Below are 16,187 nucleotides of genomic sequence, written 5' to 3'. Positions count from 1 at the left end.
TACCCTTTCTGTTCTGCCGTGATTCTCTCACCAACACGCCTCCTCAGTTTCGTTGATCGCTCCGGATTTCATGAATCTTCAATCAAGCAATAATTTCTGTTCAGCAATTTTGTAATTGACTCAGATTAATTTTAATATTTTTTCTAATTAATATAAAGTAATACAACAATAATATAATTTAAATTAATAGTAGTAATAATTTTTTAATCAACCGTATCGAACTTGCCTTAATTGGCCTTCTAATGAATCTAATCTACCATACAGGGTCAATTTCTAGATTTTCTCATTAACCCCATTTTAGTGCAACAATGTATACATGGTTTTGATAGAAAAATATAAATGGTAATTTATTCACATTTTAATTTTAATGGTTTTGACTTTTGAGGCTAGGCAAACTCCATTATAAATATTGTTCTTTCGTATTTTGAAAACAACACTCATTGTTAGAAAGTGCAAGACAAAGTTTCAATAACAAACAACATGGATATGAGACTGAGCCCCACAGCAATTGTTCTATTCTTATTTTTGCTTTCTGGTTCAGCTCATTCCATTGTCTTTGATATAACAACATTTGGTGGAGCACCAAATTCGGACATAACACAGGTAATATCATGTTTACTTTACCACTAAAAGTCTTGAAGCAGAATATTCTCCCCATATCATGTTATTATTTTGTAGCTTATAAAAAATGTTATTATTTTGTAATTGATTTGTATCTATATGTTCTTTTGAAAGGCTTTCTTAAGTGCTTGGAAACAAGCATGTGCATCAACAAGACCAAGCAAAATTGTGATTTCTGAAGGGACATACGAGATGAATGCAGTAGATGTTAAAGGTCCTTGTAAGGCTCCCATAGAGATTCAAGTTGATGGCACAATTCAAGCACCAACAAACCCATTTGCACTTGATGGGGCTTTCCAATGGGTTACAATTGGATATGTTGACTACTTTACCTTATCAGGAAGAGGTACTTTTGATGGTCGAGGTGCAACTGCTTGGAAACTTCAAGAAGAATGTGGAACAAACCCAGCTTGCACGAAGCGTTCCATGGTAATTAATGTGGCCTTTACAATGTCATATAACTTGTTTCTTCTCTTATAAAACAAAATGTATTATTAAAAAGAGGTCATGTCATATATATAACTTGTAGGCCTAACTTGTACATGTACCAAAACAATGCTAACAAAATTTGGTTTCTTGTGAATACAACAGAACATTGGTTTTAATTTCATGAAACATTCAGTTGTTCGGAGTGTAACTTCAAAGGACAGCAAATTTTTTCATGTTAGCCTTTTGGGTTGCACCGACTTCACATTTGATGACTTCAAGATCAGTGCTCCAGGTAACCACGGTTGGAACTCCATAGGTTTTAAAATGGGGCAGTCGTCCCTCTTAAGAGAAAAAAAAAAACTCCTAAAATAAGTGATATTTTTATTAATGTGTTAAACTTTCGTCCCATATTTTTTTTTCTGGTTTTGTCCTTACAGGTGATAGCATCAACACTGATGGAATCCATATTGCAAAATCAACTGATGTGAAAATTCTTAACAGCGACATTGCCACCGGAGATGACTGTGTATTTTTATTAATGGTTAAACTTTCTCCAATTTTTTTTTTCTGGTTTTGTTTAAGGTGAAGCATCAACACTGTGGAATCCATAAAAAAATTGACTGCGTCTCATTGGGAGATGGCAACAAACAAATTACTATCCAAAATGTGAAATGTGGACCTGGACATGGCTTTAGTGTTGGAAGCTTGGGAACGAACCCAAATGAAGAGCCTGTTGAGAATTTAATAGTCAAGAATTGTACTTTGACAAATACCCAAAATGGTGTGAGGATCAAAACATGGCCTAATGCTCCAGGAACTTCTCCTGTTACAAACTTGACCTTTGAAGACATTACCATGGTTAATGTCTATAACCCGGTGATCATAGATCAACAATATTGTCCTTTTGAGATATGCTCAAAACAGGTATTTAGTCAAAAGTTACTCTAAATTTAATTATATCTTTATTCTAGGATTCTCTTATGTTACATGGTAGTGTTTTATGTGAGAATTTGTGTTTATCTCTCTTTATAAGTATTTAAAGCATTCCACATATTTAGTAGGTATTAATAGAGAGAAATAAACACAAAATTTTATCATGAAAATATAAGATGAAGTACCCACATGAGAGAATCTTAATCCTCCTTTTATTGCATTTTGTACAGTCATGATAGAGATGCTATCATCTAAATCACTAACCTTTATTCAACTCTTATAAGTTATAACATGTTTATATCAACTTATGTCCTGAGAATCAAATCTGGCATCTAAATTTTTCTTCACATAATTAATTTTAACTTCACAATTAATTACAGAAATATTTTCAAATATGTGCTAAACCGTTTTGTCTGAGCATCTAATAATCGATGCAGTGAAACTAATACATATTTTATGTTTGTTTTGTCCATGCTTGTGATGGCTCAGAGTCCATCAAAAATCAAGATAAGCAATGTTAAATTCAAGAACATTAAGGGCACATCAGAAACCAAGGAAGGAGTGATTCTTAATTGTAGCAGTGGGGTTCCATGTGAGGGTGTGGAACTAAGTGATATTTCTCTTACATTCGATGGAGCTCCAGCAGTTGCTAAATGTGCAAATGTGAAACCCATTATTATAGGAAAAGCTCCTAGTTGTAGGGCTTGAAGTCTTGGATGGACTCAATGTCCTATGGTTTACTATATTAGCCTTTTGTTTTCTTATTTCGCCCCTCTTAGTGCATGTTTGCTTTAGCTGTGGCAGCGTTGCATGTTCTAAAGAAAGTTATAATTTGAAGCGTTGGGATTCAAGCGGTGGAAATACAGTTTTGAAATTCTAAACGTCCACCCAAACATACTCTTTATAGATTCACAAGCTAGCCTTTTTTTGAAAGTAAGCTAGCCTTAGAATGTTACTATTATTTGTAATCTCTATCCCTATGTATAATCAATTGGGTAATGACTAGTGTATTGTCACATTAAGTATGAAGGCTTTGTTTTAGAGCAATTTCACTTCTTTTACTTAATTTTCTTGTAATATGAAGTGTTTCAAATATTTGAGAATTATTTCAAATAAAGAAAAAAATCCATGCCAGTTGCAATCGTTATGGGTTCTTCCTGCCCAACCATTTGATATTATATTATATAAACTAAAAATATGTTATTTAATTAATCAATTAATAATTTAATAAAATATGACATGTTTAAATGAACTCCTTCATACTAACTCGACTCTCTGCTTCAATTTTGAGATGATTTCCTCTCCCCACATCCTATCTTCTCATTCTATGTATGTACCACCCATTTTCACTCTATTTGTATTTTTTAATCAACATCAATAATGCTTTTGATAACCCCACTATTTAATACTCGTTGATAATAAATTTGAACCTTTTGATAATAGTTCACTCAAATTTGAATAAACCAAACAAAATTATAAATATGTTTATGCTAAACACATGTTAGAGACAATCTCATCCCAAAAACTAGACAGTGTTATCCCACCAATTATACCAATAGATCCTAAAACCACTATTACACTACTTAAGACTGAGTTACTTAAAAAAATTCAAATGTTTGAGATTATAATTTCAAAAAATAAAATAACAAAATTTTACTATTAGTTAAAATTTCTATGTGGCCTTCCTAATTTTTAGCAAATAGCACTATGTATTATATAAATCAACGTGACTTCTATAACATTAAAAAGAATTCTAAGGTAATTTATTTTTTGTCAACAGAGCTATGATGATAGCCGATAGGCATATGCTATGATGGAGAAAGGTTTAAATTCTTTCCTCTTTGGTTAGTAAATAAATAAAAATTAACAGAAAATTGGAATTTATAATGACGTGGAAATATAGCAAGAAAACAGTATCACTCCATTAATTATATCCATTCAACCTATTTCACAACTACTACTAATAAAACTTAGTAATTCTAAACTACTAGATGCACTAAGGGACGTAATAAGGGAATAGAAACCATTATAATAAATCATCATATCTCTCTTAAGGAGAGTGCAAATGTCGCATTTTACGGAGTTCCAAAATTTTGATACCTACAACACAACTTGTGCAGTTATCAGCCTGAATATTTTCTTTCAGGGTCAGGGCGGGAAGGGAGACTAAAACTCAATATCAATCAAGACGCAGATTGAGTTCTATTCTTAAATCTTTGAGAGACCCCGGATTCAGATAAGGTGTTCCATACCTACAAAATGATTAGTTACAGCAGTCAATTTCATGCAAAGAGATACAAAAGTAATAAAAGTTCATTGACCCTTTTCACTTACATCCAAGTCTCCCTTCGAGCCTCCAATAGCCAACAAGAAGGGGTTATCCTGTGAGAAAACAACAGAAAACACAGCCCCCTAACAAACAAAATAAAAAAAAGTCATCAGCATCAAGTAAAAAAGTCATGATTCGTAGAAAACTTTCCCATCAGAGATACATGCATCCGTTAGGTAGAGAAAGAAACTTACTACTTTCGGATTTTTTGATGCTACACAAGATGGTTGGTTGTTCGACAAATCCCAAAGCTTTACCTGTGAGAAGTAATAGCAGTCAAATACGATGAATTACAATCCACAGTGCATTTTAAAGGAGAATAGTAATTTGAGCAGACTATTACCGTTTTGTCCATGGATCCAGTGGCAAGAAGCTGCATGGGGTCATGTGAATAGGGAAGGGTTAATCTCAAGTTCATAATAAGTAGCTATTATCACAAAAATGTTGAAGATACATACATTGGGTGCTGACGGATTATAGGATACTGAGGTAACAGCTTTGTCATGTGCATGGAGGGTAAAAGTAGAAGCTGCAGAACTCAGCTCAGATGTGGGATTAGACTGGGCAGTTCGAATATCAAAACACTTGACAGTGCCATCATCAAGACTCACCTAACAGAACAATTAAATCACAATTAGTAAAAGCTAATACCTGTGCATACAAGAGAAAAAAATAAAGAGTTCATATGACAGAATAAGAATAAGTAAATTAAAAAAACATATGAGGAAGTTAGTTGCCAACAGAATGAAAGCAGTTTCTATTATCAAAGCAGCAAAAAAAATAGTATGCTTCATCAGAAATTGAAAAACAAAAATAATGTTAGTGTTAATTACAAAAACATACCACAAAAGAGTGTTCTGTGTGAGGATCCCATGCCAAGCTTTCTACATCAGAATTGACTGACCACCTATAGCCAGAATGTGATGGCATCCTTCCATCCTTCTGCAAAGTGTAGTAGAATTAAAAGCCAAGACTTTTAAAGTTCAAATATATTCATTTTTAAATGGAATATCTCTTTGCGCACATGAATATACAAAGAGTACACTATAAATGTATAATAAGTAATCAAATGCCAGAGGAATATAAAGAAAAGCAGAGTAACCAAGGACCAACGGATCATTACCAAGGCAACAGTATGATCAAACGAACCAGTAAGAAGAACCTGGGGTTGAAAATGATTCCAAGCAACTGCTTGAACCTGTGAGGACAAGTGGGCATGAGATAAACTTGAAAGGCATCATTAAACATATTGAATCAAATAATTTAAATTAGTTGATGACAGAAAAAAAATATGACATTTCATGGTTAGATTAAGAAAATGCAACATATTTTCCCTTATCAGCATTGTGGAGCTTTGCTCAACAAAGCCCGAAGATAAATTCAAAAAATTGTTTAATCCACATTTACATATCCATATTTGATAAATCATTTTAAAATTGAAGCTGATGATTACATACCACAACTGCTCAAGCTTGCTTTATAATTGTGTATTAAAAGACCACCAAAATCTATTTATGTGTAAATCCTGTTTCGAAAGTTCACATGTGTAATGATTCTAAAAAAGCATGTGCACTCGAAGAGGTTTTTTTTATTTTTTCAATAACATGACCTCATAATAAAAATGATATGTGCTTTAGCTTAATTCTTGCCTTGTCAGTGTGGTGCTCCATCGTAATATCACACTTCTCAGCAACAACATCCCAAATCTTTACTCGCTTGTCAGCACTGGCACTTGCAAGTATATTCCTGGATATTTTAAGAATGATATCAAGAAAAGTGTCAAGGAAGATAGTTAAAAGAAATTAATAAATAAAATCAGAACTCAATTTAAATATTTAACAAACCTGTACTCCTTGTTCCATGCAAGACCAAGTACTGAGTCAGTGTGACTGCCATCTTTGTATTTGATTGATTTCTACCACAAAACGAATTGCAGAATCAGAAAAAGAGGTTTACATAAAGGCTTCAACTCAAATTTTAATCAAAAGAAATGGGCAGAGTAGTTTGGTTCAAGTCTAAAAGGATTAAAGAAAATCATGAAGAATGCAGATTCTTTCAAAATGTTAATCAATATAGCTTTGAAAGCTTCACATGGGACATGCCGGGTGTCTAAATTTAGAAGGTACAACCAAATTGTCAAGCAAAGCAAGTGAGAGAAGTTGAGAATAATAAATTCGATCCTCATATACACAACAGCATAAGACATCTATATTTTCAGTTTCATCTAATGCTACCCAAATTGAAATATTATATAGTTAGGAAATTCAGGAATCACATTTTTATTTTGGAAAGAATAGGCTAAAAAGTAAAAATGTACATACATGCACAGATAGCATGCAGCTGCTCTCAATTATGTATAACCATTCACCAAATAATTCCCATAAATAATGGGTCTATGACTTGGAAATATGAACAGTTAATAGCAACTTGCTGCAGTTAAATTTTCAAATAGCAAAACACAAGCAACTTCTATAAATAAATCATAATTAAGCATGTTGCCATTTGAAAATGAAAGAGGTAATTGACATTGACAAGAATGTAGAAAAAACCTTTGTCCCTGCTTTCCCCTTTTTCTTTTTCTCAATGCCACCCAACACCACGCATGGCTGAACCTCATCAAGCTGAGAACAAAGAGAAGTTGTAAGGTATTCTGCAAACAGATATCTATTTGCGTAAATGAAGTTGCAGACAGTGAAGTTAGATTTATGTTCTAAATCTACTTACAACATCAAGGTCCCAAATTTCTATGGAAGGTTCCATTGATCCAACAGCTAAGAAGTTCCCTGCTATCATAATGAAGTTATATTAGGATAATAAGATAATGCAAGGCATCAAGTAAATATCGAGACAAATTTTAAGCACATATTTATAAGAGTGACGGAGGTGATTTTAGGCAACCCAGTAACAGAAACAATTAGCCAACCCTGGAAGAAATCTTTTTGTCATGAATCAACTATCTCAAAAGCTTAAGTTGCATTGTAAAGACACCTGAAATATCTTTTATCACTGGCTCACCTAGCTAATTTTTATTTGAAATATGGGGAAACTCTAATTCACTTCATCAGATCATCTTAGAGGCTCTAATACCATGGCATAAACCAACATTCTCTAAAGCTTTTTGGCTTCACCTTTCGGTGAAAAATGTACTGATCATGTTTTTGGCACACTAAAATGAAGGTAGAAATTATCATAGCACATCACTTAGAAAGTTCACAGGAGCATGAAAAGGAAGAAAACATACAATTGGACAAAACATGCAATGAATCAATCAACATAATCAAGACAAATATAGACACCAGAGGTTCGGAAGCACCCATAGTTCTGACCTTTTTCTCCTCCTTTAAGGGGGCAGTCAAGCCAAGCAGTGCAGAGGGGAAATGCTGGAATTATGATATCATGATGAGTATACGTGTTCATTTCAGGTGTACCGGCATCCTCTAGTATCCAAACCTGCCAGGGCAGAAAGAAAACAGTTATTAAGCCTAGTAACAGGATAGATAAGAAGGTTGGAGTATAACACCACCAATCACTTAAAAGCAGGCAATTTAAGCAGTTACCTCAAGAAGATTGAGGTCATCCTCATAACGCGCACAAACAATGACCGAATCAGTCGGATGAATGATCAAATCTTCAAGCTCTTCCTCATCATCATCCTGAAAAAACAAATGTTGTTGATGCTGAATGAAAAGGGTAAGTGCAAGACAAGTTAAATAAAGTAAGTGTTGGGAATATGCACATTTTTATCTTTGATATATGGGTCCTCTTCGTTGCTTCCATAGTAAAGATCACCAACCCCAGAACTAAATAGCTCCACTCCTAATATAACCAGAATGTTCAAATTATCAACAAACATAATAAATAAAGCAGCATCAATCAAAATGAACAAACACTATTTATAGATAGATAGATTTTACCATCTTCCTCATCATCATAATTATCCATGTTGAGGGCCTTGAGGGCAAGGGCAATATCGTCATATTGATCCGTGGAGGTTTTGCCAATAGCATTCGCGACGGCTAATGCCTGCGCAACTTCTTCACTGTGTTTGTTGTTGCTGGTATCACCTTCATCCACCATCTCATCTTCATTATCACTCTCTTCCTCCATCACACTGTACATAAAAATACAAATATAAATATAGAACAAGAAGTAGTAGTAGTAGAAGAAGATGAGGTAAGGGCTTCACCTCTGAGCGTGGAGGGTGATGAGTTCTTCAACTTCTTCCTTGGAAGGAGGTGCAGCGAGAACGGGTTCCGCCTTCGATGCACCTTTCGGTATCCATGAAATTGCCGCAATCATGATTGGCGCCGCAAGGAAACGGTGGCAGCGGCGAGTTAGAGAGAGAAACAGAGAGGGTTTGGAATAAAGTGAGAGAAAGTGAAGGAAGAAGAAAAATAAAGAGAAAGGGTTTAGAGGCCCAGGCCCAATTCAGCCCAACCTTTCCTTGAATAATTCAATGGGTCTTAAATTTTGCACACCAAATACTAAAACCTTAAAATACCCTCCATTTTCTGGAATACAAAGGGCATGTTTGATAACTGTTTTCAAAACAGTTTTCAGTTTTTAAAAACTGAAAACTTGTTTGGTAAGACCTGTTTTCAAAAACACTTTTTGAAAACAGTTCTCATTTTCAGATTTTAAAACTAAAAAACCAAAACAGGTAAAAGATGTTTTCAGTTTCAGTTTTTAGTTTTCAGATATCAGTTTTCTAAATGTTCGAAAACATGTCATTCAAACTGTTTTCTTTTTCTGAAAACTGTTTTTAAGAATTGTTTCTGAAAACTATTTTAAAAACTGAAAACTAAATCTGCTATCAAACAGGCCCAAAAAAGTTGAATGTTGAAATTTTAGTTTCGGAATTTATTTACCGGAAGCGGGGCCTGTTTGATTTCTGTTTTTAAAAAGAGTTTTTTGTTTTATAAAATGAAAAAACAAAAAAACCTGTTTGATAAAACTGTTTTTCTTAAATTAATTTAAAAATTGTTCTATTTTTCTGTTTTAAAAACAAATAAACCAAAACAGAAAAAAGTTGTTTTTATTTTTTATTTTCTAATTTCTGTTTTGGAAGGGAGAAAACACGGAGAACAACTTGTTTTGTGTTCTCTCATTAATGGCACAAATTTAATTATTAGCAATTAGAAAAATAAGGGTTTCCAATGAACGCTTCTTCCTTCTTCTCATCTCCTCTGCTTTGCTTCTTTGATTTTTCTCCCTATTTCTATGGAACGTGAAGCTTCTCCACCGAACCAAAAGTCCCCTTCGCCCACCATAATTCCCGTCTATGCTTTCAACACATCATCCCATTCCGGTTACAGTTCACAATGCCATCTGGGCTAAAAAAAAATTTTTGAAAGTATCTGGACTAATTTTGATCTAAGTTTATTTGTAGTATTTTTATAATTTGTTCAGTTCCATTGGACAAGGGAAAATGAGAAAGGGTAAGGTGCCAAATTTTAATTCCTATTAGTCATCCAGCAAATAACTCATGGACATGAACCCTCCAATTATAAAAAGCACGGTGGAATTAGAGCCGCTGTTTTTTATGTTGGCATCACACATCTCCCACAAACTCATAAGTTAGAGTAGATCTGAACTCAATTGACTATGAATACATGGATATGAGTGTCTTTTCTTGATGCTTAATTTCCTATAAATGGGTTGAAGTTTGAAGGTAGGTAGCTATGCTTCTGATCTCGCATACAAGTACTGCAAGGTTAGGACTAAAATTGCCATTCCATTTAATGGTTGGGCATGGATCTTCAGATGCAGAAGAATTTAGCACACAATCAAACAAGTTTTCTATGTTTTTTATTTCTAAAACATGTTTATGGAAGAAATTTATCAAACAATTTTTTTGTTTTTTAATTTCTAAAACTGTTTTCAAAATCATATTACCAAACTGATTTTTTTCTTTTATTGTTTTGAAAAGTAGTTCCTAGAAACTATTTTAGAAAACAGTTTTGAAAACAAAAAAAATTGAAAACACAATCAAACACACCATAACACAAAAATAGACTTATTTACATAGTTGGAAGTCATGTTGAGTGACTTTTTGGATTTTAAATTCCTGAAACATTCACGGATTTAAATTCCATAACCTTCAGACAAATAAATCTCGGAATATTGCAGGATTTAAATTCCTGGAATGTTACTTTTTTTTTATCGGCTCCCGGAATGCAACTTAGTATGGGTTCCGGGATTATAAATCCTGGAATGTATTAAAATCGGGGGCATTACGGACAATCCCCACTTTAAAGTGGAGTGGAAATTGGTTGATGGGTGGGAAATTTATGCCCAAATTCAATTGGGCCTCAGAAAAGCCCAACTACACACTGAACCTCTTTCTCTTTCGTTCATTCCGCGCTCTCTCCCAGTTTTCAGTTCTCAGTTCTCACCGCGCCGGCACCGATAGTGCTTCCTGCTCCGCCGCTGTGACTGTGAGTTTCTCTCTCTGAAATCACGATGTTGTGACTGTGTATTTCGTTCTCTTTCGTTTACTCAGCAAGTTCACTACAAAGCTACTTAAGTTGCATTAGGTTAGGATCAAATCGATTTTTCTTCAAAACCGGATTGATTTGCTTTTTGTAGTGATTAATACTATGTCTTAGCTATTAGTTGATCTTCTTCTTTTCGTTTTTCAGTTTTAGAGATTGTTTCGTGAATTGGCGTTGAAATTTCAACTTTCAAACTACAATATATGATGCTACGGTGTCGCGTTGAACTAGCTCTGTGATGGAATGCGGTGCAGGATACATTTCTGATTCTTTCGTTCTGCACAGTTGCAAGAAAAGAAGGGTTTCTGAATGCTGCGTCATGACAGGAATTGAAGCTTCCTTGCCTGTTTTGTTGTCGCCTGGTTATTACACGAAGCCGTCGTTGAAGGAACTGAGGGCGCGAGAACTTGTTGATCCCGGTTACTGCAGTCGTGTGCCGGATTTTACGGTTGGAAGATTCGGCTATGGATTCGTGAGGTTTCTAAGTGAAACTGATGTTAGAGGGTTAGGTCTAGATGAAATTGTGGAGTTTCATAGGCATGAGGTAGTTGTGTATGGTGATGAGAATGATAAGCCTGAAGTTGGGGAGGGGCTTAACAAGGCGGCTGAAGTGGTTTTGGTGCTGGACAGTGGAATGTTGAAGTCTAGGGAGTGGGGCGAAGATGTTCTGGTGAAGAAGTTGAAACAAATTGCAGAGAGGCAAGGAGCAAAGTTTGTTTCCTTTGATGCTGTGACTGGTGAGTGGAAATTCATGGTTCAACATTTCAGTAGGTTTGGGTTTGGTGACGATGATGAAGAAGACATTGTTATGAATGATGCTGAGATATATGACGCTGAGAAGGAATCTCCGATAGATACTGATGGGCTTGAGCTTTCTCATTCTCTTCCTGCTCATCTTAGACTTGATCCTGTTAAGATGAAAGAAATGAGATTGTTGATGTTTCATGATGAAGAAGAGGATATGGAGGACTCAGATCAGAAATCATCTTCTGGTAAGGAGTATGTGAGGCCTTTACAACGTTCTGCTCAGGAAGTGACCCATAGATCTACTCCGCCAACTGTTCGAAAAACTCCATTTCCATTACTTGAGTATAAACGCGGGAATTTTGATTCAGATTCCCCTGGAGCCATTTTGATGGCTCAGCAACATAAGGGCATGCCTCTAAGGACAGTAAAAGCACAAGGTTTTAAGCTAGACCTCAAGCATGAAACTCCAGTATCTGGAAACTATGCTCACAACATAGTGGATGCTGGTCTGTTTATGGGCAAGTCCTTTCGAGTTGGGTGGGGACCGAATGGGGTTCTCGTACATTCTGGTGCGCCTGTAGGAAGTGGTGGCAGTCACACGCTATTATCATCTGTTATCAATTTGGAGAAAGTTGCTTTTGACAATTCGGTCAGGGATGAAAATAAAAAAGTGAGTGAGGAACTTGTAGACTCTGCTCTGGTTTCTCCGTTAAATTTTCACAAAGGAATAAACCATGTGATGAAAGAAGTTGAAATTGGTCACTGCAAGTTGACACTTCAAAAGCTTGAAGCTGATCGTACAACCCTGTCAGAGATTTCTCATCAGTACTGTGATGTCATCGAGAGACAATTAAGTGTTCCTGGACTATCTTCCTCTGCCCGGTTGGGTTTGACTCACCAAGTAATGACCTGGGAGTTAATTAGAGTTCTTTTTGCTGATAGAAGACCAAAAAGTCCAGTAGAATCTTTGGGTGCTGACAATGAGGAAGATATGATGCAGGATACGAAGGAAGTTAGTCAAGATGTTGATCAAGAAGCACTCCCTCTTATGAGGAGGGCAGAGTTCAGTTATTGGTTGCGTGAGAGTGTTTCCTATCATGTTCAAAATCAAATAAGCTCTCTAAATGACTCTCATTATCTAGAACATATTTTTCTGCTCTTGACTGGGCGACAACTGGATGAAGCAGTGCAGCTGGCTGTTTCGAAAGGAGATGTGAGGTTGGCTTGTTTGTTAAGTCAGGCCGGTGGTTCTACAGTGAATCGCTCTGATATTGCAAGGCAACTTGATGTCTGGAGAAACAAAGGGCTTGATTTTAGTTTCATTGAAAAGGACAGATTGAGACTCTATGAATTGCTTTCTGGAAATGTTCATGATGCTTTGCATGATATCAAAATTGACTGGAGGAGGTTCTTAGGTTTATTAACGTGGTACAAATTACCACCTGATACTTCATTATCCATCACTTTTCAGACTTATAAGCATTTTCTTGATGAGGGAGCAGCTCCATATCCTGTTCCCCTTTTTATTGATGAAGGAACACCAGAGGAGGCTGTCAGTTGGAAAGCAGATAAACACTTTGACATCTCATTTTATCTCATGCTTCTTCATGCTAGTGAAGAGAAGGAATTCAGCTCTCTGAAGGCTATGTTTAGTGCTTTCTCGTCAACCCCTGATCCACTTGACTATCATATGATCTGGCATCAACGCGAAGTCTTGGAAGCAGTTGGTGTTATCAGTTCTAATGATCTTCATATTCTAGACATGGGATTTGTGTCTCAGCTTCTGTGCTTAGGCAAATGCCATTGGGCCATATATGTGGTCCTTCACTTGCCCCTTCGTGAAGATTATCCATATCTTCACGTAAATCTGATTCGGGAAATATTGTTCCAATACTGTGAAACTTGGAGTTCAGATGAATCTCAATATCGTTTCATCGAGGATTTAGGCATTCCCACAGAATGGATGCATGAGGCTTTGGTATGCATATTATTATTTATTTCTTTTTAATATTTTAATAGCGGAAGAGTCTAATGATATGTGCATAATTTGTTGCTATACCCTTTTAGTTCTATCTTTCTCTGCACTGTATTTGGATAACTTAACAGGTGATGAGAGGAATGGAATGGTAGCTTTGTTCCATCCTTCCCTTTACTTTCAAGCCCATGCCCTCTGGTTACTTTCCATTCCTTCCCTATACTTTCATGCCCGTGGCCTCTTGTTCCTTTCCATTCCTTCCCTTTACTTTTAAGCCTGTGCCCTCTTGTTCCTTTCCATTCCATTAATGAAAAAACATCCAAACACATAGTATTTTGTGGTGATGCTTTGAATTCAGTTTAGTTATTATGTTTTCTATTGGCTTGAGTTTTAAAACCTATGAGATTTATATTTATTGAAGACAAATAAAAGCTGATGAAATTCATAGGGGCGCTTGGATCAATTTCTGATTAAAACTTCATTAATTTCTTGTCCTTTGTTGTGCGAATGATTGAGGTGTCTTGGAGTTCTGAACTTTTCATTGAGAATCTTTTTGTTGTTTCAATGACTTTGTTGTTGTGGTGCAGGCAATTTATCATAATTATAATGGGAATCTCTCAGAAGCCCTTGAGCAATTTCTTCAGTGTGCTAATTGGCAGAAAGCTCATACCATTTTTATAACTTCAGTTGCACATAAGTTATTCTTGGAAGGTAAGTCATGTGCTTTGCCTATATGTATGTATATTTCTTTGTAATTTTTTTTTACTACTGAATGCTTGCAAGCTTTATTCTTTTACCTTTTGGCAATTTCTGAGGAGCTATTGTTTTTTCTAATGCTTTTTGCAATTTTTGAAGAAATCATAATTGAGCTAGACTTATTAAGAGTATTTGAACTTCTCTCACAAATACCCGTTATATTGCTGTTGCATTGATAGTTCTTAGTTAAACAAATGCTACATCGTCAAGGATAAGCAGCTAAGGTTTGGGCTGTAAAAACAAAAGTATTTGAAATTAAGGGACTATCATTTTTCTTTTCAATAGTGAAAAATAATTACCAGAATTTTTGTTCTTAATTCTAAATGAATGGGTTATAGTTAACTTCTTTAATATATTGTGCAGACAAACACACTGAGATATGGCGGATTGCAACTTACATGGAGGACCATAAATCTGAAATTGAAAACTGGGAGTTGGGAGCTGGAATTTATATTTCATTTTATTTGATGAGAAACTCACTTCAGGGAGATGCTGATGCCATGACTGAAATGGTATGAGAAGTTATAAAATAGGTTCTTCTTATCATCATTTACTGGTTGCTTCTCTCTTGTATGGTTTGTAGTTGAATGTGAAGTGTGACTAAAACTTGAACAAGTTTGAACTGGAATCTTAAACATGGAAGTGCTTTACTATGAATTTATCATTCCATATGGTGATATTTAGGGGCTCATCCGCACAAGTAGCAAAAGACACTAATGCCTGTTAGACAGTCATTTTAAGTTGTTGATAACTTTTACTGAGATGATCATTTCGTAGGTACACTGTCATGATTTGTTTCTGATGTATGATTCATGCAACAAATTTTTTTTATGAAAAGCTGGATAGCCATGATATATGTTGTAGTTGTATTTTGTAGTGTTTGTTTGCTAGACCAGCAGAGTAGACATTCATATTGTGAATTCAGTTTTTAAATATTAAGACATTACTCCATTTCTGGTCTAATCAATTTAAATCTCATAATTTCTTGTTTCAGGATTCTCTTCAAAGTAAAAATGCTGCTTGTCAGAGTTTTGTCAGTCAGTTAAATGAATCTCTGGCAGTTTGGGGTGTCAGATTACCAGTTGATGCAAGGTATATGTTGTCCTATACTAGGCCTGGAAAAATTGTTTTCAGTAATTGCTTGACCTGCATTTTAGCAGCAACTTTGAATCACGCATCTTGTCCAATAAGTTCAGCACCTGTATCTTTTGACATGTGGGCTATTCATTGGTTAGTCCTATGCTTAGATAGTGTTTTAATTGCTATATTCATGTTTACTACTTATTGCAGGGTGGTATATTCAAAAATGGGAGGCGAGATATGTGATTTTCTGCTATCTACTTTAGGTGAGGGTGCTAACCGTGATGAGCAGTTTAACTGTTTTGACACTGCTTTCAGTGCTCCCATTCCAGAAGACCTACGCTCTGGTCACTTGCAGGATGCAGTGTGTCTGTATACCAGCTATTTGTCAGAAATTGCTCTACGTAATTCCACAATCTGCCATTTATAGTGGTCTTCAATGTGTTTAAGTAAAATCAGAGTACAACTTCAATGTGTTTGCAAGGCAGGATTTTGATCTGCATGTGATCTGTAAAATGTATTTTTTACAGTGGCCTTCCATGATAAGTCTGAGATGCCTGCTCTAAATATGGCTATAGTAACATATTCATTAAGTTTGTTTGTTTGCCAATTTAATCATGAAGAAGCACTAAACACTAAAGTGTATACCGAGATATTTGGTGAATTTAATTCAATGTTGATTCATGTTTGAGTCAACATGTCAAAATCTTACTTCTCCTTGAGTTGGGATGTGTGTTTTCCCTTTTGTGTCAACAAAAACATGAAACCAAACAGGCACAAATCATGGAACATTCTTTGCCAGTTCTTGTGGTGTATCATCACT

The 16,187-nt window shown here is 35.4% G+C and overlaps 3 protein-coding genes across 5 annotated transcripts; 2 read left to right on the top strand and 1 right to left on the bottom strand.

The window, feature by feature from the left end:
- Positions 1-424: 424 nt before the first annotated feature.
- On the top strand, positions 425-3,030 carry LOC130732892 (polygalacturonase-like). The gene is made up of 6 exons (XM_057584896.1): positions 425-603; positions 736-1,050; positions 1,213-1,342; positions 1,488-1,575; positions 1,674-1,974; positions 2,473-3,030. The coding sequence occupies exons 1-6, from the start codon at positions 481-483 to the stop codon at positions 2,689-2,691; spliced, it is 1,176 nt and encodes a 391-aa protein (XP_057440879.1). The 5' UTR covers positions 425-480; the 3' UTR covers positions 2,692-3,030.
- Positions 3,031-3,838: 808 nt separating this feature from the next.
- LOC130732890 (uncharacterized WD repeat-containing protein C17D11.16) lies at positions 3,839-8,692 on the bottom strand. Its single transcript, XM_057584894.1, has 16 exons — positions 8,499-8,692; positions 8,227-8,423; positions 8,049-8,128; positions 7,870-7,965; positions 7,639-7,762; positions 7,037-7,095; positions 6,862-6,933; positions 6,157-6,227; positions 5,962-6,058; positions 5,436-5,510; positions 5,156-5,254; positions 4,771-4,923; positions 4,656-4,685; positions 4,507-4,569; positions 4,318-4,395; positions 3,839-4,235 (listed from the first exon to the last, which is right to left on the bottom strand). Exons 1-16 carry the CDS (start codon positions 8,609-8,611, stop codon positions 4,167-4,169), a joined length of 1,476 nt encoding a protein of 491 aa, XP_057440877.1. The 5' UTR covers positions 8,612-8,692; the 3' UTR covers positions 3,839-4,166.
- Positions 8,693-10,598: 1,906 nt separating this feature from the next.
- Positions 10,599-16,070, top strand: LOC130732888 (nuclear pore complex protein NUP96). 3 transcript variants are annotated; one of them, XM_057584890.1, is made up of 6 exons: positions 10,599-10,749; positions 10,954-13,531; positions 14,116-14,239; positions 14,648-14,796; positions 15,279-15,376; positions 15,575-16,070. In XM_057584890.1, exons 2-6 carry the CDS (start codon positions 11,045-11,047, stop codon positions 15,792-15,794), a joined length of 3,078 nt encoding a protein of 1,025 aa, XP_057440873.1. In that variant the 5' UTR covers positions 10,599-10,749; positions 10,954-11,044; the 3' UTR covers positions 15,795-16,070. The 3 variants fall into 3 exon arrangements, with proteins under 3 accessions (XP_057440873.1, XP_057440875.1, XP_057440874.1); XM_057584892.1 differs by having other exon boundaries at positions 10,615-10,749; positions 11,061-13,531; XM_057584891.1 differs by having other exon boundaries at positions 10,630-10,848.
- Positions 16,071-16,187: the final 117 nt, after the last annotated feature.

The sequence above is a fragment of the Lotus japonicus genome, chromosome 1 (assembly GCF_012489685.1).
Source record: "Lotus japonicus ecotype B-129 chromosome 1, LjGifu_v1.2".
NCBI lineage: Eukaryota > Viridiplantae > Streptophyta > Magnoliopsida > Fabales > Fabaceae > Lotus > Lotus japonicus.
This window is presented reverse-complemented; position numbering and strand designations above follow the sequence as displayed.